This window comes from Scheffersomyces xylosifermentans (genome assembly GCF_036884685.1).
Source record: "Scheffersomyces xylosifermentans strain CBS 12540 chromosome Unknown RJT20scaffold_6, whole genome shotgun sequence".
Lineage (NCBI taxonomy): Eukaryota > Fungi > Ascomycota > Pichiomycetes > Serinales > Debaryomycetaceae > Scheffersomyces > Scheffersomyces xylosifermentans.
Genome location: NW_027042944.1, coordinates 1,256,017 through 1,283,360, shown reverse-complemented (window position 1 = coordinate 1,283,360; position 27,344 = coordinate 1,256,017). Strand labels below are relative to the sequence as shown.

The 27,344-nt window shown below is 39.0% G+C and overlaps 14 protein-coding genes across 14 annotated transcripts; 10 read left to right on the top strand and 4 right to left on the bottom strand. All coding sequences in view use genetic code 12, as the record gives it.

The window, feature by feature from the left end:
• Positions 1-1,015: 1,015 nt before the first annotated feature.
• Positions 1,016-1,348, bottom strand: RJT20DRAFT_1049 (uncharacterized protein; the record flags this gene model as incomplete). Its single annotated transcript, XM_064915712.1, has 1 exon — positions 1,016-1,348. The coding sequence occupies one exon, from the start codon at positions 1,346-1,348 to the stop codon at positions 1,016-1,018; it is 333 nt and encodes a 110-aa protein (XP_064773291.1).
• On the top strand, positions 1,204-3,022 carry RJT20DRAFT_55458 (uncharacterized protein). The gene has a single exon (XM_064920664.1). It carries the CDS (start codon positions 1,601-1,603, stop codon positions 2,924-2,926), a length of 1,326 nt encoding a protein of 441 aa, XP_064773290.1. The 5' UTR covers positions 1,204-1,600; the 3' UTR covers positions 2,927-3,022.
• Position 3,023: 1 nt separating this feature from the next.
• On the top strand, positions 3,024-4,292 carry RJT20DRAFT_55459 (uncharacterized protein). The gene has a single exon (XM_064920665.1). It carries the CDS (start codon positions 3,332-3,334, stop codon positions 4,037-4,039), a length of 708 nt encoding a protein of 235 aa, XP_064773289.1. The 5' UTR covers positions 3,024-3,331; the 3' UTR covers positions 4,040-4,292.
• Positions 4,293-4,456: 164 nt separating this feature from the next.
• RJT20DRAFT_55433 (phosphatase regulator) lies at positions 4,457-5,711 on the top strand. Its single transcript, XM_064920663.1, has one exon. The coding sequence runs from the start codon at positions 4,892-4,894 to the stop codon at positions 5,279-5,281; it is 390 nt and encodes a 129-aa protein (XP_064773288.1). The 5' UTR covers positions 4,457-4,891; the 3' UTR covers positions 5,282-5,711.
• Positions 5,712-5,837: 126 nt separating this feature from the next.
• RJT20DRAFT_129922 (uncharacterized protein) lies at positions 5,838-6,851 on the top strand. The gene has a single exon (XM_064917620.1). The coding sequence runs from the start codon at positions 6,141-6,143 to the stop codon at positions 6,735-6,737; it is 597 nt and encodes a 198-aa protein (XP_064773287.1). The 5' UTR covers positions 5,838-6,140; the 3' UTR covers positions 6,738-6,851.
• On the bottom strand, positions 6,852-7,654 carry NUO2 (Nuo2p). The gene has a single exon (XM_064917619.1). The coding sequence runs from the start codon at positions 7,608-7,610 to the stop codon at positions 7,020-7,022; it is 591 nt and encodes a 196-aa protein (XP_064773286.1). The 5' UTR covers positions 7,611-7,654; the 3' UTR covers positions 6,852-7,019.
• A 1,141-nt stretch (positions 7,655-8,795) lies between these two features.
• RJT20DRAFT_55429 (uncharacterized protein) lies at positions 8,796-9,482 on the top strand. Its single transcript, XM_064920662.1, has one exon. The coding sequence runs from the start codon at positions 8,980-8,982 to the stop codon at positions 9,331-9,333; it is 354 nt and encodes a 117-aa protein (XP_064773285.1). The 5' UTR covers positions 8,796-8,979; the 3' UTR covers positions 9,334-9,482.
• Positions 9,483-9,631: 149 nt separating this feature from the next.
• RJT20DRAFT_146285 (uncharacterized protein) lies at positions 9,632-10,591 on the bottom strand (the record flags this gene model as incomplete). The annotated part of the gene is made up of 1 exon (XM_064918852.1): positions 9,632-10,591. The coding sequence occupies one exon, from the start codon at positions 10,589-10,591 to the stop codon at positions 9,632-9,634; it is 960 nt and encodes a 319-aa protein (XP_064773284.1).
• A 1,710-nt stretch (positions 10,592-12,301) lies between these two features.
• Positions 12,302-15,464, top strand: TFC4 (transcription factor TFIIIC subunit). The gene has a single exon (XM_064917618.1). It carries the CDS (start codon positions 12,351-12,353, stop codon positions 15,291-15,293), a length of 2,943 nt encoding a protein of 980 aa, XP_064773283.1. The 5' UTR covers positions 12,302-12,350; the 3' UTR covers positions 15,294-15,464.
• A 5-nt stretch (positions 15,465-15,469) lies between these two features.
• RJT20DRAFT_55376 (RNA-binding protein) lies at positions 15,470-16,167 on the top strand. The gene has a single exon (XM_064920659.1). The coding sequence runs from the start codon at positions 15,617-15,619 to the stop codon at positions 16,142-16,144; it is 528 nt and encodes a 175-aa protein (XP_064773282.1). The 5' UTR covers positions 15,470-15,616; the 3' UTR covers positions 16,145-16,167.
• RJT20DRAFT_55377 (alcohol O-acetyltransferase) lies at positions 16,168-17,968 on the bottom strand. The gene has a single exon (XM_064920660.1). The coding sequence runs from the start codon at positions 17,625-17,627 to the stop codon at positions 16,191-16,193; it is 1,437 nt and encodes a 478-aa protein (XP_064773281.1). The 5' UTR covers positions 17,628-17,968; the 3' UTR covers positions 16,168-16,190.
• A 1-nt stretch (position 17,969) lies between these two features.
• On the top strand, positions 17,970-20,094 carry THI6 (bifunctional hydroxyethylthiazole kinase/thiamine-phosphate diphosphorylase). Its single transcript, XM_064920661.1, has one exon. It carries the CDS (start codon positions 18,245-18,247, stop codon positions 19,802-19,804), a length of 1,560 nt encoding a protein of 519 aa, XP_064773280.1. The 5' UTR covers positions 17,970-18,244; the 3' UTR covers positions 19,805-20,094.
• A 289-nt stretch (positions 20,095-20,383) lies between these two features.
• On the top strand, positions 20,384-22,109 carry RJT20DRAFT_151251 (metalloendopeptidase; the record flags this gene model as incomplete). The annotated part of the gene is made up of 2 exons (XM_064919051.1): positions 20,384-21,215; positions 21,252-22,109. 2 exons carry the CDS (start codon positions 20,384-20,386, stop codon positions 21,959-21,961), a joined length of 1,542 nt encoding a protein of 513 aa, XP_064773279.1. The 3' UTR covers positions 21,962-22,109.
• KRE5 (Kre5p) lies at positions 22,110-27,240 on the top strand. The gene has a single exon (XM_064917617.1). The coding sequence runs from the start codon at positions 22,283-22,285 to the stop codon at positions 26,885-26,887; it is 4,605 nt and encodes a 1,534-aa protein (XP_064773278.1). The 5' UTR covers positions 22,110-22,282; the 3' UTR covers positions 26,888-27,240.
• The last annotated feature ends 104 nt before the right edge of the window (positions 27,241-27,344 follow it).

Below are 27,344 nucleotides of genomic sequence, written 5' to 3'. Positions count from 1 at the left end.
CAATGGAATTAGGCGATTTACAGCTATTTATTGCGTAGTATCACGTTTTAAGGCCATGTTCACCATCACAAGATCCAAGTTGAGACAATACTGTTGCTCATTGTTTGACGTAGAGATATGCCACAAAAGAAACTTCCTCTCCTCACATACAAAGAACATCTACAAAGTACTGATAATGCATACAAAGCCGTCGCCTAATGGAAAAGATGAAGAATCTGGTGAAATTTCTATTTTTCCGTGCAGCCCCCCCACCATTCGTTCGAAATCGGGTACGTAAACTGGTTGTCTTGGGCTGGGGGCAAGTGTGGCCTTATAATAAGAAAGCGATCGTAAAATATTATCGGTGAATGCATCTTCTACAGGGCCCTGTTGTGCTTGTATAGGTAGATCTTACGGCGTTATATTATTGTATTTAATTGTTATAGAGTACATGGAACCCATGTACATATGTATGTAATGTAATGTGCGAATGATAAATTTACTTTGTGCTTAGAAGCAAGCTTGCGATAATGATAAATGCTATGGTGACGATCCACCCATACTTGAAATTGTCATGGATATGGAACCTATCGCCCGGATTGAACTCTACAGGGTCAAACACCCTCCCAGAAGACTCCACCAGCGCCAGCGACGGGCCAGAAGCTCCTATAATCGTGTACTCTCGAAAGTAGTTAACAACGTCATACTTATGTAATATCAAGATCGTCAACGTGAAAACTGCCAACGACAAGAAAAACGAGCCGCCAAAAAGCCTGGCGACCGCGGCAAAAGCTCCAGTCCCACTAGCAGGTTTTTGCGATGTCATCTATAAGCTATTTACAACTGCCAAACGTGCAGAAGAGTCCATCTCCAGGGGCATCTCTCTCAGTCTTCTTCTTCTTTATATATTTGTTTGTTAGTGACTTTTTCAGTTTCGTAGTGGACATTTTTTCGAGTGAGGCCCCATTTCATGAACGGTGCTGAGGGCGGGTAATTTCGAGGGAGATGCATCATAGCATGAATAGCACAGTGTGGATCACCATATTCCACTGCATTCGTTGTCGTTGAAGAACAAGATCACCAACTTCCAGCGGCGGATATAGGTGACGTAGACCCAGATCAAGAAGAAAAGCGTCAATCCCACCGTGAGTCCAAGAAGAATCCCGGCTAGAAGTAATCGTAGTACGCTGTAGATAACGTCGAAGCCAGCCAATAATATAGATAACCCCACTAGCAAGTAGTTGACGACCTCGAACTCAGAGAACCGGTTTCCTAGTAGCGACGAGTTCGTGACATTGAAACACTCGTCAAACGCATTGGTGAACGGCGGCTCAAACATCTCGGGATTGAGAATCAACATCACCGGCATCTGATTGACAAGGTTATCTATCACATCGTTGCGAATATTACGATATATGATCGCAAGTAATTTCATCAACCCCATCTACAAAAATCTCATAATCTGTTTCCACTAGCACGGAAGAACTACACCACTAAATACTGACTATACTAAACACCACCGAACACTCGATACCAGGAAGTATCTAGTCGATTATTAATCCTACAACCTGTCACTAACTTTTTTCTTTCGTTTGGTTACGCGAATTCTGTTGGTGGTTCGATGAAAAGAACCGTTATGGCTGATGAAGATGATTCCTCTCCTAGTGAGAAGAAATACAAATTACAACACGAAGACGATGTTATCGACTTCGTGAGCTTACCTGTAGATACCCAGTTGCTTGTTTTCCAGAATTTGGAGCGGACCGACGTGATAAACTTGTCATGCGTCAATAGTCGATATCGCAGCGGTTTGTTACATCAAGTGTTCAGAAGCATAAAAACGACTTGGCAAGCGTTGTTGGCAGAAACCAAAAAAGACAATAACGACAACTTCTTTGCCAGATTTCGGCAAACAATCAAGCAGGTGAGAATTATCGATTGTTACTCATACGGTGAGTTCCATATCGATATCTTCACTTTGCTTATCAATGAGCAGAAATTGCCTAATTTGCAGCATTTGCTTATCAATACCAGCAATTCGTCCAACTGGTTGAAGTACAGAACAAATACTAATATCAATGAGTTAACCTTGTACTACGAGCAAAATCACGTAGAGTCTCAGGACGAGTTCTTAACCTCGAATCCAAAGAATATAAATCAGTTGGTAAGAAATACTGGGGCCAACACAAGCCCCAGAATCTTCCATTTGAACCATGTCAGCGGATTCAAGGGATTAACCAAGTTGAATCTTACGAAGTACCATTTTAATTGGGAGAAAGAAGATAAAATTGATATTCTGACCCTAAGGGAATTGCGATTGTCCGATTGTACATGGGCATTTCCGTTCCAATTATCGCAGTTCAATGTTAATAATCTGTTGAAACTTCTTGGTTTGAACTATATCCGTTCAAATGCATTTGTATTATCTGAGAGATTCAATGTTTTTCTTCTTGATCAAGACGACGGCAGTTTAGGAAGCGTCGAGACCATCGAGATCGATATTTCACAAAGTGATTTCTCCGAGCAGACCACTTTGTACCCACGAGCCTTTGGTAGAGTGTGGTCTTTCCGATTATTCAAGAAATTCATCAACGGTAACTCACATCCAAGGTTAAGGAGATTGAAATGTCATGGATGGTTGATGAATCTTCAAAACTTCCAAGCATATTTACGATCGATCGAGAGAGGCGAGAACAACTTAGAGTTACTTGATATCCTTGTTCTCGATCCAATAAATGACCAATTCGAAGAGGATATGGCTGCAATTAAGAAGGAAGCGGCCATTCTCTTCCCGCGGATGAAGTTGAAGTTGAAGGTGGCTATTAGCATGGAGAAGCAACAGGAGAAAGACATGGAGAAGGAGCGGGCCGAGCTGTACGCGAGAAGAAGAAAGCAGTCAATAATCGAATCAGAGGCTAGATACTTCCGAAGGAAGAAAGAGAATTAGAAGCATAAGGGTTTAGAGATTAGAGATTTAGAGAGATTTAATGAGTTAACGTGATGAAGTTATTACTATTATGTCCATGTAGCATACTGACAAGCATTTAGCTGATTTCAAGCATTTCTCTTTTCTAGACGATTTCAACCATCAACTCTTCAACTCTTCAACTCTTCAATGACACAACTAATCCAACATTTAACCATATTTGAACATAATCGAACATTTATCTCTATATTCCAAATACTCTATCTCCATCAACAGCAAGAAGCAGACCATTAAGTATATGGTAGTGCATGTAGCCATAGTGTTGCATCGTGAAATATCCACTAGGAGCTTCAACTTAAAGAAGAGTAAATATTATAGGAAGATATAAGTTAAGGAGTATCTGGATAATTGATCGGGTAAAGTGCGATGAGAGTGAGTCTATTTGCACAAATTGTGGTGAATTTAGTCTTTTTCATCCAGTTAGGATTGTGCAATACAGAGACGTATTTGTTGAAAATTCCATATTATTTCAATATCAATGAACACCCAGAACCGTTTTCCGAGGAACTAGCCGTGAATCGTGATATTGTACGATTAAATAACACACATTCGGTACTCTTCGACTACCCAATTGAGACGGTGGACACGAGAAGAAATGGATTCAAGGTGTCCAATAAAATCTTTATCAAAGACTACGATTCCACTACGAGCCCGAAAAAGATCTTGCTCATCAAGGTCAACAATTACAATGATCTGGTCTTCCAGTCCAGCGATATGCTCAACGTGAAGTTGTGCTGGCCTGCTACTTATCCGTATTCATTTCTGTTGTCCCATAGATTTTTGAAAACACGAGATCTTACTGGTGTAGATGGCTCCAAGATTACTGGATTGGACCTTTACTTCGAGATCACTTACGAATTCAATGCCTACACCAACAATCCCGAGAGATTCTTGCTGAAAAATGCCGAGGTACCATTTCAGCTCTACATCACGAAGTTGCCTCTTGCATGGCTTCCAATCCCGTTGGAGCTTTATGGGCTTGTGGTATATCTTGTGGATATAACGATCTTGCTTGTTACTATAATTGTACCAGCTCTATACAGCAGCATTTTCAGAAACATAGAAAGTCATTAACAATTGTTCACAATTGCAAAAGCAAAGAAAATCATAATGAGCGCATGGTAATATAATAGGAAATTCATACAAGATAGCATTTAAATACACTTGGGACAATGATGCAACCTTACGCAGGGATAGTATCATAATATACAATAGTCTCTCATAATATACATACCAAATAGTATGAGTGAAATTGTAGTCTTGTAACCTACTGTCAGAATCACTACTACCTAATAACTATATAGAGAGTATATACTGTGTATGATTTATATATATATATATATATATATATATGTAGCAGTAGACATGCAGAGACTACCTACACACACATAGACATAGACATATGTACATATACATATACTTATATACATATACATAATATCGTACCACATACCACACACACACACACAGTCAGAACTATACACACAGTGAGGACAATACAAACAGTGAGAACTATACATTGGGTATTTAGACATTATATACTGTAGTACACTTTAAAACCACAAAACAAATACCGCTCACAACACCAACTAACAACTAACAACTAACAACGAACATCCTACTTCCTAATGACTGCCCGACCATGACCAACCTACCCACCACCCACCTTCTCCCTCTCCCATCTCTCCTCCATTAACACCATCTCCACCCTCTTCCTGTAAGGTACTACGGCTGTCTCAATCACCGCGCTACCATGAATCTCCCACATTTTCTTTCCACGTGACCGCACTGTCTATGGATTTTGACTCCTCTAAATTTGTAGCATCATCACCGATCCCCATGAAACGTTTCTTCTTTTCATTCTTAGCAACAAAGTGACTTAAGTACTTCTAAACCACTTGCAGCAACCTCAATCGACGAAAACAAATGTCCTTGCATGAAGACGACCCCTTGGGTCCACCAAAAAACACCCAGAATATAGACCTCTCCAAGTTGTCTCCCCAGGAATTAAGGATCTACAGAATGTACGGCAAGTTGCCTACCACCCAGCAGATCTTGACGTCAAAATTCCAGGATAAGAAATACTTCGACAGTGGAGATTACGCAATGCAGAAACAGCTTGGAGGCGGATTCAAATCGGGCCTTCCTGGCGGTATACCTATGAAGCATCCCAATGCTGAAAAGGTTAAGGAAATGTCCAACAGAAACTCTATCAGCGCCAGCAACGCTGGAATATTATACAACGGCAAATCGAGCTTGTTGAACGAGTCGACTCCCAATGGAACTGGAGAAGAGAGCGAAAGTGACGCTAAATAGGTGCTCTGAGAGAATGTGTTGAACTCCCTCATCCAAGTGGTACGCCTATCCTTCATCCAACTGAATATGTACATATTTGCCTTCCATTAAGCATCAGGAGCTGAAATGGTTATTCTATGAACAATTGGGAAATTGGTTTGTGATTTTGCTTCGGGATGCTTTCTGAACACCACTATTATTATTGAATTTCTTCTATTCTTCTTGCTTCCACCATTATTTTTATATATAATTATCACAGTTTGCTTGCATTGAAGCCAATTGAATCGGCTATAACATAAGGACTATCTTTGAGATCGCGATGACGATGTCTGGAATCAATCATTAATCAGGTAAAAGTGCAAGGGAATTGCCACTTTCGCATCTCAGGGGCAAGTGCATTCTGAGATGGCATTAGAGTCCTATGTTACACTGTGAATAGAACAGTCAATGTTCGAGTTATTCTGCATCACATCGCTGACTCCGGAAATTTCTCTGTTCCTCTTTACTTGAAGAGATTTAGTTTGATTTTGATTTGGAATAATAACGATAACGGATACTCTGTATCCAATTATGAAACATAATTGTAGTAATTGTAGCCCATATATAATTTTACCAGAAAGCTATTGATTTTTTGACAAATTGACTTATCCTCCCTTCACCCTACCATTATTGTGGATGCTAAGAAAGCTAAGTACTAACAAGTCATGTATTTTTCTGAAATCAACTATCTCTTAATACTACAGAGATATTTCAAATCAAACATTTTTAAAGCAAGTGCAATATCAAATAATTTTAATTTCATCACTTTATTTCACTCGCTTTCACTTCTCCTTCGTCAACTTCTTCTCCTCCTCTCCCTCTCCATCCCAATGGATACTCAATGTACCAACTAACAAACGAAATATTCAACAGGTATATAACTGACTTCAATGACTTAATACTAGACAATTTAACCTACATCAATACTACGTCATCGACGCATGGTTCTATCAATGTCTTAAATAATTATGTCAAAAGTGTCACACCGACGAAGTGCATATGTTATAGCTGTATAGAATTAATTGCTGCAAAAGAAGATAGGAAATACTTGAAAATAGAGTTCACTATATCGTATAGTGACTTCTATCTGGTTCCTAAACTTCATTTCAGAATGTATAATAACATGGACCAGCTACTTCTAGATATGGACCAATGGGATGAGTATAATGAACTTTTGGGAATGAGCCCAGACAATGAAGAATATAAAAAAGATTACACTTTCACAATTGAAACCAACGAACTCTTGAACAGTACGTGGATGTCAATTCATCCCTGTGAGACGTTAGAGGTGGTAGGTCAATTTGCAGAAACCTCCATAATGGAAGACGATAAGGAGAAGATTAAAGCGTTAAAGTATTTAAGTAGCTGGTTTGGAACCTACGGTCTAACCAGGATTTTCCCAAGAATCAGCTACAGACCTACGTTTTCAGGAGTATAAAGATAGATAAATCAGTAGACTAGCAACTGATAGAGACCCAGAAACCTATCTACTAACTCATGTTGTCGAATAATGTATATATGTAAACTACAAACTAGAAATATAAAACGAATTGATGTAATGTATATATGATTAATATATGAAGAATGCTGTGATGGAAGCTCAAAGTCCCACTAATGTAATGTGATGATGTTTGACTTCAAGCTCAGGCCCCATTGTGTTTCGTCGAAGACTTTTGTAAATAAATATGGAAAGCAGACTGGCAATTGTCCTTTACCCTTTTTACTGAGCAGCAGCAGCTGGAGCTGTCTTCTTATTTGTGAAAATACGACATGGGTATTGGTCAGTGAACATACCGTGTTCTGGTTCTTGCAAGATGGTCCAGTTGAACTTGTTCAATGATGGAGCTACGATAGGTTCTCCGGAACTACCCAACAATTCACCCTTGATGACATCGGCAGGAACGCTGGACAAAGTGGTGGCCAAACTGACCTCCTTGGATGGGTCAATGTAAACAGATAACTCCTCAGTACCCTTGTTACCGATGGAGATTCTTGGCTTGTTGGCAGAACCCAATTGTAACAAACCCGAGATCTTGGTCTGGTTGAATCCGTGAACTTGAGGATAGTTTCTTCTGTAGTCTCTCTTATAGTATGGGTTTCCCTGTATGTCACCTGCTGGCAAGGTTATTGGGTCTTTGTAGTTTTTGGCATCTTGGATTCTCTCTCCTGGTGGTTCAACACGGAAAAGAGTGACAATAGGGTTACCAGACGATCTGTTTGGTACCAACGAAAGAATTTGTCTGACTTTCTCCCAGATTCCTGTCGATTGTGTAGTGTACTTCTTCCAAACTGGAACAGGACCCCCCGACATGGTGTATTGTTGCTTCTGTATGTGCTAGTAGAGATTATAACTCTGATGGATGCTGCTTTTGTAATGGTTAAATTCTGTTAAGTAATTGGATAAAAATGAGAAGTGACACAAAGAGCCGGGGTCGTGCGGAGGCGGAAGTGAGAGAGAGAGTGTGTGTGTGTAGGACATGAGTGTATTGTTAGTAAGTATGTTTTATAGTGTGTTTAGTAGGGTGTTTAGTAGGGTGTTTAGTAGGGTGTTTAGTAGGGTGTGTTGAGAAGTGTGTGTTGAGAAGTGTGTTCAAGTAAGTGTATTTAACTAATTGTGTTTAAGTAAGTAAGTGTAATTAACTAAGTGTTTTAAGTAAGTGTGTTTAGTAGGGTGTGTAGGGTGTTCAGTAGTGTGTTCTATAGTATATTTTGTAGTATGTTTTAATGTGTGTCTAGTAGTATGTTCTATAGAAATGTGCGTAGCAGTGCTTAATTAGTGTGTGTAGTGAGTGTTTAAGTACTCTGTTTAGTATGTACGTTTAGTAGTGTGTTTAGTGAGTGCTCCCAAGAGTCCTTTTAGTGAGTGTGTTTTATGGTATAGCAGTATGTTTAAGTAAGTGTGTTTAGGTAAGTGTGTTTAGGTAAGTGTGTTTAGTAGTTTGTTGTAAGTGTATATAGTGAGTCTATTCAGTGAGTCTGACTTGTGAGTCTTTTCAGTAGTATATTCTATAGTGAGCATATGGTGGGTGCAAAAGGGGTACAGCATATGTCAGTGAGTTATTGGGGGGTACATTGAGAAGTAATATGAGTCATCAGAAGTCAACAGAAGTGAAATGAAGTAGAGGTAGAATCATCTGGAGTAATATTATATCATATCCAATTTGAGAATGTCCATAGGAATGAAATTGAGTAAAAGGGGTTGACTTCAATAAGGTTGCTTGTCTTGTGGGTCTTGGAAGAAGGTGTGCTAAGAAAATAATATATGGTAGCAGCTGGTCTGTTTAGTCTGCAGGCCGATTCACCTGCTAACATAAACCAATGGGGTCGTAATAATGGATGCAAATTTAAGAGGTTTGGTGTATCTTCATGCACAAAGAGTGGAGAAACTTGAAATGAAAAAGTTCTGATAGGGAAATGTATTTAGACTTTCAACCAGGGTCTCATTTGTAAAGGCTCAAGGAATAAGCTTATTAGCTGCTGGCCTCTGAGTACACCGCCCTGCAGTATAATATCCAACAAAGTAGTCTCATGGCTGCAACGATCTGCAAATGGTGAAGCAATCTCATCCCATACACATACAAGTTTCCTCTCTATTTCCTATAAAACTATAAAAACTGCTCAAAAAAAGAATTAGACAGAGTTAAAAATCCCAAACCAGTATTAAATAGCGTCCAACAACTATGGTCTCTTTAAAGTATCTTCTTCCAGCTTTCGCAATATTCTCTTGTGCAGCCAGTGCCGATGCACTAATTTCCCATGACTCTCCCCAAGGAGCCAAGTATGTAGCTCATTTTGTCCCAAATGACAAATACTGTATTACAGGCTTTGTCAAGTTCACTTCCACTCCAAAAGGATTTGTGAAAGTCACGGTAAAACTAGACGGTTTCCCGCAAGCTGGCGGCCCTTTCCCATATCATATACACGAAAGACCCGTTCCATCCAACGGCGACTGTATGGGCACATTAAATCACTTGAATCCTATGGAGGAGCTACGACAAATACAACTCCTGCTACTAAGGAGGTTGGAGACTTAGCAGGAAAACATGGAAACATTGAAGGTCCCTCAATTGAAACTAGTTACGTTGATCCATATCTTTCCTTAAACCCGGAGAATAAGGCTTACTTGGGCGGGCTTTCGGTTGTAATCCATTTATTTGACAACACTCGAATTTCATGCACTAATATTACGAACGAGTCTCACTGCTAGGTATTCAGCTGGGTTATTACTACTTATAGGAGTTGCCGGCTTGTATATTTTAATGTAGCGTTTAGTTAGCACTTTTTGAATTTGATCTATTCTATTACTTACTACGCATATAAGTTTTGGCCCTACTAACGATTGAGAGACTGAAAGTTTCCAAATAATCCTCTGCCGATCTTTCCAAAAATGATCAAGCCACAGAAGAAGAAACTGCTGACCCACAACCAAATGGCAATGGAGTTCTCTTGCTCGTGGTTGAAGTATTCGTTGACAAGCGCGTAATTATCGAAATAAACCAACACGCACGCTCCCGCAGATACCACTAAACTTGAAACAAAACCGGAAAGGGTACCGTCCAATAACAACCATAAACCTGGATTCATAAGCGACCAGATGATCGAAACTTGTAAGAACGAGCTCCATTCGATCTTTCTGATTGCATAACTGATACCCAAAAATGTGATGGATGCACGAAGTAAGTCATTGAACAAGTTAGAGTAGCTGGTGGATGCATGCGGGTATGGGTTTGATGATAACAATCTCTTGGAGAAGTTATTTGGCAAAACCAAGTCCATTACTGGATGGACCAAACTCATGGTTAACCCCTGAACCGTCAAAGCAAATACAAGGTCAGCCACTTCGATGAACTCGCCTTGGATCGGCACGTAATGACCCAACTTCAATTTTTCAAGAAGTGAGAACACAAACACATTGGTTATGGTCAATGGGAAGTTAGCCAACTGGTTGCCTCCAAAATGATTGTAGTTAATATGCTTCGTAATTTCATTATAAATAAATGCAGATGACGACAAGATGAGGATCTTGATGAAAATTGGCAATTTTGCCATTGACTTGGATTCTCTGCGTCCAGAGCTCTCTGAGGTAGCCGTTGACTCCGAGTTTGTGGACGAGACGCTGTCGCTCTTAATCATGTTAATTTCAATATCAGATTCATTGATATCCTTGCTCAAGTTGAGCAACGAGTCGTCATTGTAAATACCGTACAATGAGGGTTTGGTCAAGTTGACGACGGAGTCGCTTTTCTCCATACGAGGAGTGGAAGCGCCCGAGTTCACGGCTGAACTCGTCATGCTTTTGAGGTTGGTGTTGGACATGGCCACTTTCCTTAAGTCGGCCATGGTGGGAGTTATTATGATACTATTGCTTGGGGAACGAGATTTCACTGAGGAAACTACTATTTCACTTTCAAGGAAAAAGTCTGGGGTCGATTGTATCAGCGGTACAATGGCGTTTTGGAAGAGGAAAGCGATCGATCAAACAAATTTCAATCGAACTAAAAGCGCGGATTCGATACGTTATATATTTTCACCGCAGGCGATAGGATTTCGAGCCACTGGTGTGTAGAGTTGTTATACGTCTGGTGAAGAACTAACAACAACAATAATAATAACTGCAACACAACCAAAGCTTAATCAGGTAATTAAATGGAGTTTCTTTTTACCAAACCAGTTGGAGTTTCTCGAATCTTAGGCAAGAGTCATGGTGAGGACACGACAAGCCCGAGTAAGTTATGCGTCACATGATCACAAGACTGTTCGTATAGCGAGAGGACTAAGAAAAAGAAGAATGGGGAGAGGGGAGCATACATGACCATTTATTATTGTTGATGGGTACACATCGTAAAATATGGGGCATCGATAGGATAATATTAGCAGGACCGATATAATATTGAGAGTTGGAATAATAAGTAAAGAAGTAAATAAGCAAATAAGTATATAGAGGAATTAATAAAGTAATAGATAATATAGCAGGAAACGAAGGATGTGATTGATGTAGAATGTATATAATGTATGTACAATGTATATAATAGGTAAAATATGGTTTCGTGGGTAATATGGCAAGAAATATGGAAAGGAGTATGCGAAGGAATATGGGATATGGTGTATATAATATATGATATAATGTATATAATATACATAATGTACATAACATAGAACATAACGCAGAATATAGGACACAATGTATATAATATAAGATGGATTATGTGAATTAATATATAATATATAATTATTTGCAGAATTATTTCCATCCTGATGCACTTTAGTATTAGCTTAGGAGCCTAGAGTGGACGGCTTAGCAGTGGAAAGAAATGTGGTAAACCGTACAGTAGACATTGGTGTGGTGATGCGGCTTTTAACACATGGATCATCTGGATGGGGTATAATTACAGGCGTATGAGTTCGAAGCGGCAGTGGAAATGAGGAGTCCGTTAAACTTGCAGGAAACAGTGACTTAGGGGACTGAGCCCGAAGAAACGGGAGAACAAGATCGGGTATTTAATTCAGTTGATTTGATGAATAACATGGTAGTATAGAAAGAAGTAAAATCATCTAGAATACCCAAAATTCACTATGCACTACAATAGGTACGATAGAGTATATTGTTATAGTAGTTCATATGCTGTTTGATTTCTTTGTCCATGAAAGTTTATATTCTAAAAAAAAAAATCATACTTCCTTCAAACGTACAGTAACTATTTTGAATAGCATAGAAAAGGATACGTTTTTTTTGGATCCATACAACATTACATCATATCTCTATATACTGTAACGGCCACTACTAAGTAATTCTTAGAGACTGTACTTTGGAGTAGCTAAAGCTGCAATTCTCAAATATGGGGAACCGCTAACATGCAAATATATGTGAATACAAGAGTGTGCACATAAAACACATAAAATATGATAATATGTGCACGTGATGTATATCACATGAAAAGTATCGATTTCACTCTTATAATATACCATAGTATAAACATAAGACATTGCAGCCTTTCTTAATAGACAAGATATTTACAATTGACTGGTCGATACTACTCCCAAGTCGGTCAAAATGTCAGCGAATGTGTTTGAGACAAGCGAGGGTTCTGCAGTGGTAAATGAAGCAAACAAAGTCTCAAGAATCGACGGTGACATTTCTGATGAGGACGAGATGCAAGTAGATGACGATGAAAGAGTTAACCAATTGATAGACGATTTTGATATGGATGATGAGGGCAGTGAAGAAGAAGAATCTGATAATGGTCAACTTTTTTTCTCCTCATCAGAAGACGAATTTGATGAAGAAGGTGAGCCAGTTGAAGATGATTACGATGAAAATTACGACTTTAGAGAGGCATTAAGACACGCCGGTAACTTCAGAATGAAGAGTAAAGGAAGAAAGACTGCAGCATCGAAGTCATACTGGAAACGTAAAATGATGAGAAGTACAAACAGAGAATTGGATCCAGAAGTACGGCTGAATTTGTCTCAGGCTAACGAAGCTTTTGTTAGAAATGATTTCCAAGTAGCTCTCAATTTATATCTTGAAGTGATTAAAAAAGATCCCAAGAACTTCAGTGCTTATAAGACATTGGGAGAAATCTACAAGCAACAAGGTAAATTAAACGACTGTTGTAATTATTGGTTATTGGCTGCAAACATCCATCCATGGGATAGTCCTTTCTGGGGAAACGTGGCAGAGCTTAGTGCAGAATTGGGACATATAGACCAAGCTATTTACTGTTACACACGAGCAATATCTTCAGATCCCAATAAGAACTTCAGATTTGTACTTGAAAGAGCAATTTTGTACAAGGAAAAGAAGCAATTCGGAAGAGCTTTAGAGGGCTTCCAAAGAGTTCGTCAATCATACCCTACTGATGCAGCAATTATCAAGAACTTGGCCAGTGTTTACGTAGAACAGAAGAGATTGAATGACGCCATCAATTTGTATATGAGAATTTTGGATAGCAACATCACCCCAAACGCCCAGAGTAAGCTGAAATATCCTAAGTTTGGCTGGCCCGAATTGAACATCCTTTTGGAATTATATATACAACAGCACTCTTGGAGAGTGGGGATCAAAGTGATCAAAATTGCGTCCAGATGGATCCAGAATCGTACTAATGAAACGTGGTGGGATGATACAGATGATGATGCAGAATATGACCCGAAGAGAAGATTTCAAATATTGGAGAAAATATCCGATCCGTCAAAGAAGCTTGATGCTAAGTATGAATTGCCAATTGACATTAGATATAAAATTGGTAATTTGAGATTAGGTTTGGGTCAAAGGGATGAAGCAATGCATCATTTTGAATTTCTATTGGAAGAGGAAGAAGACATATCTGATCTCTTCTTTGAAGCTGGAAAAGCATTAGAAGAGCATGGCTATCACGAGGAGGCATTGACATTTTTAACAAGAGCTTCTCAAAGTGATGACTTGAACGAAAACCCTGAGTTGGTAAATTTGTTGGGTAAATGCTTCTTAGAAGTCGGTGATTATGCACAAGCTAAACTGGCGTATGAAACCCTCCTTCATGGTGATGCAGATAACTTAGACTATAAGCTTGCATTGGCTGAGGCATTGTATCATTTAGGTGATGATGCAAGATCAAGAAGATTACTATTGGAAGTGTCCGACCAAAGTAATATCAGTAAAGAGTCCGGCGAAGAGAAATCAGAAATTAAACGTGAAGAAGATAATATGTCATTGATCAAAAACCAGAAATTGATAAGGTCTAAGTCAGCAAAGTTGACGGATCAAGAGAAATTGGAAATTGAAAACCATGCCAAAAGAAGAGTGTTGGAGATTTATCGTCGTATGGAGAGACTAGAGGAATCAACAAAGACAGGCGATGAAGTCGCTGTGAGCGCATGGATGCAATTGGCATCTCAATTGGTCGAAATGTTTATGAATGTCAGAAGTTTCTTTCCGCGTGATAAGAATAGAACATTCAAGGGTATTGTACTTTACCGTAGAAAGAAACAAATGGGAATTGATGAGAAGTTGGCAAGAGTGTACAACTTGTATGAAGGTATTGTGAACGATGACAATTATTCTAGACAATTTCTCACGTCTAAAACCGAATATCGTGGGCTAAATTACGACGAATGGTTTGTAATTTTTGTGCAATATGCAATATTCCTATCCAAGTTTGACCATAATACGGATTCTGCCAACGAAATAGTAGAGGTTGCGATGTCCGTTAGTGTTTTCGTTCAACATAAGCAGAAGGAAGCGCTTTTAAGGATTTTAAAATTGACTTTTGGTATAGAAAAGGAAGAATCTAGCACCACTGTAACCACTTACGTGAGATATTTTCTAATTGCAAACCAGTTTTCGCCCTTCATTTATAAATTTTTCATTTGTTGCTTTGCTTCGGGAATAAGGTCTTGGGAAACCTTCACAAACTATAACCACCAGAAATTTTTCTTGCGTCAATTGAAGGCGCATGATTCCATATTACAAGGCAAGAAGATTTCTGGTATGGCTACCATCACAAGTGATCTCAAGGGTACGACTCTTTCAAAGGAGCATCCGGATCTCTTGTATGTGTATGCCAATCTTTTGGGAGGCAGTAGAAGTTATGTTTCGTCAGTAGTGTATCTCAACCGAGCATACAAGAAGTATGACAAAGATCCTATGATTTGCTTGGTTCTAGGCTTGGCACACGTACACAGATCAATGCAAAGATTGAGCACAAACAGACATATTCAGCTATTGCAAGGTATCAGCTACATTTTGGAGTATAGGGACCTTCGTGAGAAGAATGCCACTGTCTATGAATTACAGGAAATTGAATACAACCTTGGTAGACTTTTCCATATGTTGGGATTGAGTTCTCTAGCTGTCTTCCATTACGATAAAGTGTTGAGCTACCATGATAACATTTCTGATGACAGCGCTTACGATCTACTGATCGACGCCGCTTATAATTTGACGTTGATCTACAACATAAATGGCAACTCGCAGCTAGCCAGAATGATTACGGAAAAGTTTTTAACTGTATAGAGATGTAATATAGTGTATTATACAAAGGTGAACAACCAACACATCGTCCAGCATCACGTAGCGAACCATTAAAGACTGAAGAGACTGAAGAATGTAAAAACCACCAGATTACTTCATACAAAAGCTCATCTTTTTTTGCATCCTTCGCATCCTTTCGCATCCAAAAAAGTCCTATAGTTAAAATCCTGCAGAAAAAACAATCATAATAAAGGCATCAAAAATGTTAAAGAAACAAAGAATTTGCAACAGAAGTTATTCATTCTTTACCTGTAGTTGGAGTTCTGTTAGGATTATTACAATATTAGAGATATTAGCATATTAGCATGGTTAGACTTAAACAAAGATATATTTTATTTGACATTATTTATCCGCCAACTGCGGATTCTGTTGAGTTCTCTAGCTTCAGCACATCGCATCTGAATGCGCTTCTCACTCTACACCAAACTTCACCAGCGTCTATCAGCCCAAAGACTCTAATACAGGCTATACGAAGAACTATACAAGATAATTACGGGGACTTCGGCGCCGGAACAGCGGGATTGCTGGTCTCAATTAAATATTTCAGCAATAAGACGTCTACGGGAATTATACGATGTGGTAGGCTGTCGTTCCAAACAGTAATATCAGCATTGACGCTTATGGACAAAATAGAAAGTAGCAATGTGCTCATTCGTTGCATTCATGTCAGTGGAACGATCAAAAAATGTGAAGAGTATTCGATCAAGCGAAGTCGTGAATTAATGCGCTTGTTGAGCAAGGATACGAGCACGATAAAAGACTCGCTTGTTTCGTCGTTGCAAACTGAAGCAGGAGATTTCGAAAATGTTGAGAGAGATGAGGATATTGAATGATGTAATGTTTGTTTTCATTTCTATCTAAAACTATTGGGGCTATGCACTATTGCTGGGTTGGGAATTCTAGGATCATATTATAGAATTTTTCGAAAAAAATGTCCAATACTTTCTTATCGTTCACATACAAATTATCGTACTCTGGTAAGTATCCAAAGACTACATTCAATCCGCCCTTTTCTGATGTACTCATGTTGAGAATGAAGTGATAAGTTATTGCCGTGTTCAGTCCAAAGTATATCTCTTCGACTTCAAAACGGCCCTTGGGTTGAACGAATTTTCCCAAATTAGAGATCGTAATGGTAAACCGGCCATCTGCCTTGTTCAACTTTTGCTTAAAGAAATCCCAAAGATTATAGAAACGGTAGAGTCCAACCAATTTGAATGAAGACTTAGTTCTGATCCGCTCCATCATTGTGCGATGAAAATACTTCATGTACGACAAGAGATCTGAAGTTAGTGGTGGTGTGAGTATTGGATCACCGCAAACCATGACTCCATAAAGAAAGTTTTCAAAGTGATCATAATATCTTCTTCCGTTGACAGCAACAAGGTTGATAGTAGAAAACTCTGTACTTGGATCGACTGCTTTGTAAACGGTTTCTTCTAAACACTTAACTGCAATAATGTCAAAGTATGGTGTGATAGTCAAATCTTGGGATCTACAGAACTGAGTGACTTTCTCAATCTGTTCATTAGAAAAGTTTAATACCCTATAGTTTGTCCGAAGATCCTTCGTGATGAGGCCACATTTAAAAACTGGATTGACGCCAAGGTTAGGTTTCATAGGGTCAGGCAGAACCAAATTTCTCAATTTTGTGAAGAAATTTAGAATCACATTTGGCAAATACTTGTTAGCATAGTATTTAACAATATCAATAAATGAGAGTTTGAATAGATCTGTCAATGTGTCCACTGCTGGAAGAATGAGCTTTGGTAAGAAGAGCTGATCTCTTTCGTAGTCAAAAAGATATTCATCATATACTTCAGTAGCCGTATTCAATTCCTTTGTTAAGTCTTTCATGAATTGGGCACCTGACATTCCATCGAAGATGGAATGATCAAAAACCCCACAAAAGAATTGCTTTCCATTTGAAGTTTCAAGAACAACAATTCGCCATAATGGCAACTCGACATTCATAGGACATGTAATGTTATTGATTTCACTCAAAACATTTCCGTCGAAGACATCCACATTTTTGAAGGTAACTACGTCTTCAAACTTGATTTTATCAACGTATCTGACTTCGTAATTATGTCCATTAGCTACTGTATCATCTTGATTGTCCAATTTGAAAAAGTTATGGCTTAACCACGAATTTTTGGTTATCAATTCTTTCAAGGCATTAGAAAGCAACTCTACACTAATTCTGTGTGGGTACGTCACTGTAATGTTGAAATTCGTGTAGTAGCCCTCATTACCTCTACACAAATAGTACCTTTCATTGAATCCAAGCTTTCTTCTGTGGGCAGCAATAACCATATTTTCTGTGACGGCTTGTAGTCAAATTCTGGGTACTACTCACTCCTACAAAGTATATAACCTATGAATTCTCTACACGAATTATATCTCGTAAACCCTGACCTTCTTTAACTGCTACATATACAATTAAACTCTTAGTGAGTCATCTTCAAAGTCCACTCAAAAAAGCGCATCTCTCGCTTCGCTCAGCCGCTATAATCAGATTAGGTTTGCAGCATATGTTAATAGTGAGATCTGGGTTTTCCGTCACCATAATTATATATCATTTTATAATTCATATACCATATAAGACTACATCAAATAGAAGCTGTTGATCTCCAAAAAGTGTACAAATTTCGGCCATAAGTTGCAAAAATTGGCATCCTCTACTTTATTCATGCTGCTGTCATCTGGTGTTGACATGTAGTCATCGCACATGCCTTCTAAGGGTATATTTGTATGCGCTTAATATTCTTGTGCGTGTGAGAATAACGTTGTGCTACTACCTTCTTCATCGGAGTAAGTTTAGTGAAAAGTGGATCTTCATTGATTAATAATGGGTTTATATGCTTCGTGGTCTTTATAGAGCCAGGGAAACTTGTTCTTGACTGTGCTGTAACAAACAGAAATCGGAGAAAATGGCACAAGTAGACTATTCTTTATACTTGGTGACGGACTCTACCATGATCCCAGAGTCCTCCACATTCCTCAAGCAGGTCGAGGCTGCAATTGAGAACGGAGCTACATTAGTTCAACTTCGTGAAAAATCGATTCTGACGCTTGATTTTGTCGATAGAGCAAAACAGGTTCATGAGTTAACTAAAAAGAAGGGTATTCCCTTGATAATTAACGATAGAATTGATGTGGCTCTTGCCATTGATGCTGAGGGAGTCCACATCGGCCAAGATGACATGCCAGCCACTTTGGCTAGAAAATTATTGGGACCAAATAAGATCTTGGGAGTCACTTGCTCTACTCCAGAGGAGGTTAAAGTAGTGGTCACTGAAAGTGTTGCTGATTACGTGGGATTAGGAACTGTATATCAAACGAATACGAAGAAAGATGTCACGGACCCAGAAGGTACTGGTCCTCTTGGTATTAGAAAAATGCTTAGAGTATTAGGTGACTACAATAGTACGGCTACAAGGCAGATCAGAAGTGTTGCTATTGGTGGAATTAACCATTCCAATGCAGACAAAGTTTTGACCCAATGCCAAGTTGGTTCACATAAATTGGACGGAGTAGCCATTGTCTCTTGTATTATGGCTGCTGAAGACGCCGCAAAAGCAACCAGAGATTTACTTCATGTTATCAAAAATCCTCCAGCATGGACAAGAGGCGTTTCCCACGGAACAAACAATGCAGTCCTCAGGACAAAAGTAATTGAGCTTGCTGAAGAAAAGCCATTGGTACACCATATTACTAATAATGTTGTAAAGAACTTCAGTGCCAACGTGACTTTAGCTATTGGGGCTTCGCCTATTATGTCTGAATTGCCTGAAGAATTTGAAGAGTTTGCATCTGGTATTCCTAATATTGCCTTAGTGTTGAACTTGGGTACCCCTTCCGAAAGCTTGATGAAAATATTCAAGCATGCATTGCAAGTTTACAACAAATACGGTAAGCACGTTGTCTTTGATCCTGTGGCATGCGGTGCTTCTAAAGCAAGATTACAATGTACGAAGGCTCTTTTGAACGCAGGGCAAATGTCCGTTATCAAGGGAAATTTGGGTGAAATCATGGCCATCCGGAAATTATCCAGTACTTATACTCCACCTGCCTCTTCATCTAATGGAGGGGATATGAGAGGAGTAGACTCCATTGCAAAGTTGACAGAACCAGAAATCCTCTCTTTGGCTTACGAAGTGGCAAGAGACTTCCAAGCTGTTGTGGTAATTACGGGTGAGATGAACTACGTTGTTGATGCTTATGGGCTGTCTGTCCGTGTTAAGGGTGGAAATAGATTGATGGGATACATAACTGGTACTGGTTGCTCTTTGGGAAGTACAATTGCCGCATTTCTAGCAGCCAAAGCTGATGGTAGTGGGGATGGAGACTTTTATATTTTTGATGCCGTTGTTGGAGCGCTTGAAGTGTATAATCTGGCGGGCTATGATGCAGCTCAACATGCATCGACCCCTGGTTCGTTTATGACCCAGTTCATTGACAATTTGTACGAGCATACCAGCACCTATTGAATGAACACGCACTTCCTCCTTTGAAAAAGGCTACGGGTGTATATAAGTCTATTTAAATTTGGAGTGACGGTAGTTTTCAAATAAGTGAATCAGTTTTTGTGGCGCATAACAAAGAATAGAATATATGTATAAACAAAATATAAAACTACTTCAATAGACCCTCATTTCCTAATTATTCGAGCACTTTTTCTTCCAGAATTTCTTCGATCATATCTTCAAGCATACCAAATAATCGAAATCATCATATTCCACACACCTTCCAATAATATCAACATAAATATTCTCAGATCTCTCCACTTTTTTATCAGTCTGTCCTTTTCCTTTTCTTCTCTTCCCATCCGACTTTTTTGCAATCATAAGCCAGCAGCAGCAGAACCTGCGCATTCGCACTTTTGTGGATTCCTTCTGGCATCACTGCGGCGGCTATTTACGAGCTCGTTTGAGATAGTTTTCTACACGAAACGGCCTACACGCATCAGTAATCATCACGTTCGATTACACGTACATACATATAAAATAACGTCAAATAAGATCTTCCGTGTGTTGACATATATATTCTAGGTAAAAGTGTATTATGATATGGTTCGCGAAGCAAAAGGCAACAACGGCAAGCGAAAGAATACGGCAAAGCCACCCGATAGACCATCGCCTGTGTCAAATATCCAAAAGATAGCGTCTTTGATAAGGTACCCTGATAAGAGTTATGCCGCCGATCTTCTTCACCAAGCAGCCAAGATGGTGGCACCTATAATACACGAAAATAACTTTAAAGTGGGCACGCTCTGTGAGATGTTCCCAAAGAATGCAAATCTTCTTGGGTTGAATGTTAACAGAGGCCAGAAAATCTTGATACGGCTTCGATATCACTCAAATGATAAGCTGTTTTATCCCATGGGAGATATTATAGGAACACTTCTTCACGAGTTAACCCACAATCTCTACAGCGCTCATGATGATAAGTTCTATAAGTTCTTGGACGGCTTGAAAAAGAGGTTCGAAGAAATTCAATATGGAGGGGCGCTGACTACCTATCGTTGTGAAGAAGAGAAGTTAGGTGGCAAGTATAACCCATTTGGAGGATATGTTTCTGAGAGAGAAAAGCGAATCAAAGAACTAAGCAAGCCGAAGTATAAGAGCGAAGTGAGGAAACTTGGAACGGCTTTAGGACCATCGGACGCGGTAAGATCACTGCCAAATAATAGAATTAGCAAAGTGGTCTATGACCCCAGAAGACTAAGGCAATTGCTTTTGGAAGCAGCAGAAAGGAGAATGCGGGATGCAAAATGGTGTCCTAGTAATGTTAATATCAAAGATGTGGAGCCAAGTAACGATGAACTAGAAATAATTGATATAGATGGCGAAGAATCAGACTATGATAGTGATGATAAGACTCTCAAGAGACAGCGACAGAGTGAGCCTGTTACTCCGAAATCTTACACCAACGAAGAGAAGAAGATAAAGCAGTACAAAGACGTTGTGGATTTAACCAGCGAGGAATATGGGGACCTAAGCAAGGACGACATCATAGTTATTGACGCTTGTGACGAGAACAATAAGAACAGAGTTAATAAGCAGCTGGATTATTCTCTCCAACCGAAATCGTGCCTTAATTTACCAAAATCAATTTTGAGACACCCTTCCCCTGACGATCTGGATGATGGCCATAAGGACCGTCGTAAAGTACAATTCTCCCTGCTTTTGCCATCATTTGATGACGAGAAGAAGACTCAAAGCAAAGCGGATGAGGTGATGGAGACAGAGGAAAGTATCCAGTACACCTTTTCATCTTCTCCAGGACGTGTGTTCTTCGGTGATGAAGAACAGTACCCGAGGAGGAAGTTAGTTGCCCACTTGAATTTTGAGCAGATAATGGAGAAAGGTGACAAGATCGAGGTTCATCTGCCTGTGAACAAGCCCAAGGAAAAGCGCCGGCGCAATCCCTCCAAGACCAAGAAGAAGAAAGTGCCAGAATCTACTCAAGCCAGTGAAAAACTGCCTCCCTCCGCTGCTTCTACCAAGACTAAGTCTGTGACAACTACTTCTACCAGTACCATAACGACTACAAGCAAAACAGGAAAGCGTAGAACTAAGAGGGCCCTTCCTCCTAAGCAGGAGAAGAAACTAGTGAAGACAATTACATTCGAAGAATTGCTCTAACTAATACTCTCAACTTGTCCTCTCAATTTATTCATTATTTCCTTTGCTTTTGTATAAATTCTATGTACTCATATCATCTAAAACAACATTAACTAATCTTTGACTACTAATACTTATGACTAATGAATAATATATATCGATATACACAAAGCTTCGCCTTACCGTAGGCTTGGCGCGGCTATAGTCGGCCTGAAAAATTGACTCCGCGTTTTCTTAACTATGTACTGCTGAAATATTATATTTCAATGGATCAAGGTTGGAGATTATAGATGGTTGCTTAGTTGTAAGAATAACCTATATTTAACTGGTAGAACATAGAATATGGTATTCGGAGTCCGAGATGTGCTATGCGTGTTGTTAATAACATGCTTTTCTCTCGGTAAAGAAATTTCGTCTGGTAAGGATGGAAATCAGTTGAAGATTGAGCTTCATGCGCCATGGATAGAAACATCCTTTGAGTTGAACCTCTTGGAGAGTATTGCAGCGCAAAACGAATCATTGTATGTTCGAGTTGCTCTGAAGTTAGCTGGAATTGTGAACAATGACGAGGATGATGAAGAAGAAGACGACAGTGGTGAAGATTTCCAATCGTTGATTCAAAAGCAAAAGTATGAAACCACCTTGAAAAGCTTGAACCTTGATCCAACTTCGGAGTCTTTTATTAACTTCAACTTCGTCAATAAAATATATACTCCGCGCGTCCAGGCCCATTACGATTACTATTCAACTATAATTGAGCCTAAATTTGCTGAGAGATTGAAGATCGAATGTGCAAAAGACTCCTTCGGAAACAAAATCGCATCAGCAGGCAAAGGACTCGAAACATGGCTTTTGTATAACGATAAGATTTACTGCTCAAGTGACGAGTTGTATGCTTTACAAACCGACTCCAAGTCTGATGTTGAACTATTTCCATTTGATAGAGTGATTGGAGAAAATGAAAAGGCTCCTTTACTTGTTCTTTATTCTAGTCAGAACTCTAAGCATTTCTCAGACTTCTTTCAAAACTTGTATGAAAGTGCAAAGTCTGGCAAATTGAGATTCGTGTGGAGATACGTTCCTCCTCAAGATAAGACTATCTGTGAAACTTTACCTGGGTACGGCGTGGATCTATCGCTCAAAAGAACAGATTATGTTGTGATTGATGATAGAGATGTCTCTTCTACTTCTTCTTCCAAGGGTTCCAAGAAGAGCAAAAAGCCACGTCTTAATTTAAGAAAGCAACTTCAACAGATCTCAGAGTTGGAGGAATTGTATCCTTTATCGAAGGAATCATTGGAATTGTTAGGGTTGAAATTGACCTCATTCATTCAGGCAAATGACTATAAGCATATACCGAAATATGAGTTGCTTCTCTCGATTCTTCAAGACTTTCCTAAATACGCTTCATTTATTGCCGATCTTCCAAGAGATAGAGATGAAGACCTTGTAAGGGAAGTAGTTCATGCCAATGAAGATATCGGACTCTCAAAAGATTCGTATGGTTTGTATGTTAATGGTTCGCCTATTCACAAGCTTGAACTCGACTTATTCAAATTGCTAAATAAAATACAAGAAGAATTGAATACGATCGAAAGATTGCAAGACCTAGGGTTTTCCGTCGAGCAAGCGAAATTCATGATAGTGAAGTTTGCCTTGCTTAGTGCTGTCAAGCAGACTCAATTCCGAAATGGAAATACTATCATGGGAAAGAATGAGAATCGATTTAAGGTATATAACTATGCATACTCGGCAAGAAAAAGACGTGGTGTAGTTTTCTTGAACGATATAGAAAAAGACGTCACGTATGAACAATATTCGTCTGATAGAAAAGAGGTCTACTTGGGTCCCGACTCATTCAGATTAAAACCAAATCAGATACCTCCATTAAGAGAAAACGTTCACGATTTAGTGTTTGCTTTAAATTTTGCGAATAGGGCGCAGTTGAAGGTATTATTCACCCTTTCTAAGATCATATTGGATAGTGGAATCCCTCAACAAGTCGGAATAATTCCAGTGCTCGGTGATGACCCATTGGATCTCACTTTAGCTGAAAAGTTCTACCATATCATTGACACTTCTAATCCTCAAGAAGCCTTGGCGTTTCTTTACAAGTATCTTGAGTCGCCAAGTTCTGATGACACACAAGCATTGGTGGATTCTGTAAAATCACCGAAAGATTCATTTGACCCCGAAATCTTTCAGAGTACTTTAAAGAGGTTCTCCATAGATCAAGCCTCTGTGATTTTTAATGGTGTTATCTATGATCTAACGTCTCCAAATTGGCAGATTGCAATGGGAAAACAACTAAGTCAGGACATTTCCTTGTTGAAACAATATATTCGTAGTGGTGCAGCAGAAGGAAAGTCATTAAAAAGCTTGCTATATGAAAATGCTGCATCTGAAAGAAACTTACGTATAATACCTATTGAACCAAGCGAAATATTATACAAGCCAATCGATAGGGACCTCATTGAGAATTCTATTTTATTCAAAAAACTGGATTCATCAGATATCCTCTTTGGCACATTTTGGTTGATAGGAGATTTTAGTCGGATACTGATGCGAATACAATTGAGGGAGTTATTGCAAAAGGTTAAAAAGTCCAAGCATGAATTTCAGGTGAGGCTAATTAATACTGGGCCTCGAGTTAAAATCTTGGATACCCTTCTGTCCAAGTTTAACCTTTCTAAACTATCTCATAGTCAAATTGACAGTGTAGTCGAACTTATACCAAATACAGATGAAGCTCTCTCTAATGAATTACCAAATGAAAAGATCTTTAATTTATTGGAGTCAAAGCATTTGCCAATACATCATGACTTCATGTTATTCAATTCAAGATATTTCCGTCTCGACTCAACGTTAGGTTCAAAAGATCTTGATCTTCTTCTTGAATATGAGTTCACCCAAAGAATGAGCATCTTCAGTGATATTGTAGATGCTTATCCAGTAATATTTGATGACAAAAGGTTAGTAGAATTTTATTCAGCAAATGAGAGTGTTGGATTGCAAGATTGGTTTGACTTATTTTCTAGTGTTGTGACAAAGTCTTTTCATTTTGACGATAAGTTTTACATTGCCGATGTCGCTAGATTTGATTTCAGTAAATTGGACCTTGGCAATTCGTTTGACGTCTCTCCTTCGATGGAGAGTAAAAAGGTTGATATCCTATTGATTGTTGATCCAGTGGATGAATATTCTCAAAAGACGATTTCAATTGTCAATTCATTCAAGGAATTTCCATTTGTAAATATTAAAGTCTTATTACAACCTAGAATTGAATCAATGGAGGATTTGAAGATCAAGCGCTTTTATAAAGGCGCTTTTCCCGCATCTATCCCGCAATTTAATGAGCAAGGGAAATGGATATCTAATCACTCGGTCTTGTTCCAGCATTTGCCAAGTAGTGAAATCCTAACAAGCGAGCTCGACATACCATCAAGGTGGATTACTACCATTAAGGTCAGCCCAATAGGTGTCGACTTGGACAATATCAGATTTGATAACTATGAGGAGAAATCAGTTTGCGGTACTTATGATCTCAAGAATATCATAGTTGAAGGGTACGCCCGAAACATTAAGAATGGTAATGTGCCAGCAGGAGTCGCCTTGACCTTGGAGAAAGAAGATAGGGATACAGACACCAACATAATGGCTACACTTGGATACTTCCAATTACATGCTTCTCCGGGCGTCTGGTATCTTTCGATAAAGGAAGGAAAAAGCTCAGAGCATTATTCACTACTTTCCGCTACAGAGAATAGGTTTGTCGTAAACGATACGCCAATTGAGTATGCTCAAGTTGCATTGCTCAGTCTTCAAGGAAATGTGATTTATCCACGATTGAAGAAAAATGAAGGATTTGAAAATGTTGATTTTGCAAAAGCAAGCACCGGGCATTCCAAGCCAGATGACGTCAAAGGCGGGTTGATGCAATCAGTCTTGAAAATAGGTAAGAAAGATGGAAAGAAACAAGCAGATATCAACGTATTTACTATTGCCAGTGGACATCTCTATGAGCGATTCTTGAGCATAATGACGGCATCTTTGAGAAAGAATTCTAAGGGCCTGATTAAGATATGGGTGATTGAAAATTATGTGTCCTCGCATTTCAAAAGATTGTTGCCATTCCTCTCTGAGAAATATGATGTTGAATTTGAGCTTATTACATACAAGTGGCCGAATTTCTTAAGAAAACAAAGAGAGAAGCAGAGATCTATTTGGGGCTACAAAATCTTATTTTTGGATGTTCTCTTCCCTCAAGATCTTGACAAGGTCATCTTCGTGGATGCGGACCAAATTGTGAGAACTGATTTGAAGGAGCTTGTCGATCTCGATTTGGAAGGTGCACCATATGGGTTCACCCCTATGTGTGACACTAGAAAGGAGATGGAAGGATTCCGTTTTTGGAAAGAGGGTTACTGGACACAAGTTTTGAAGGATGATTTGAAGTATCATATTAGTGCACTTTATGTGGTTGACTTAATAAAGTTCAGACAGATATCTGCTGGAGATAGATTGAGGTCCCATTATCAGAAGCTATCCGCTGATCCGAACTCCTTAGCTAACTTGGATCAAGATTTGCCCAATAACATGCAAAGACTGATCAAGATTTTTAGCTTGCCACAAGAATGGCTCTGGTGTGAAACGTGGTGTTCAGACGAGACCATGAAGAAGGCCAAGACCATTGACTTGTGCAATAATCCCTTGACTAAGGAAAACAAGTTGGATCGTGCCAGACGGTTAATACCAGAATGGGTTGAATATGATGTGGAGATTCAGGAATTGGTACGCTTGTCGAATGAGAAGTTAGCTGAAGATCAGAAACAGCAAGAACTCGAAGAGAAGAGAAAACAGGAGGCGGAACTTCAATCTCTGGATGACGAATTTCACTCTTTTGATGATGATGAAGAGGACAACGAGTTTGAACATGACGAATTGTAGTAAATTTTGCAGCCAGCAATGAATGAAAGGACCGCTGCGATTATGCGCAGGAGCACATAAAAGTTATATAATAGTTAATAGATATTTTTATTATACTTCCACTTCGCAACACCATATTCAACCATATATACAACCATATGTACAACCATATATACCGTACCACATTCTACTGTCGTTACAACTGGAATGAATCTCCAAAAGCATCTCCAATATAAATACTTTTCCAGCTCACCAGATTACAGAAAAAAGAGCGTGTTGCAGAGAGTGTAGAGACAAAAGTTTTCGTGTAAGATATTTATTTATTTGATTATTTATTTTTTTGATTATTTATTTATATATTTATATATATATATATTAGGAGATGTTATGTTATTCCATCCGTAGATAGTTCCATCTCTTGCAAATATTGGATTTGTTTCTATGAAATCTTTCTTCTTGCTTCCCAAAGTCCTCTCAT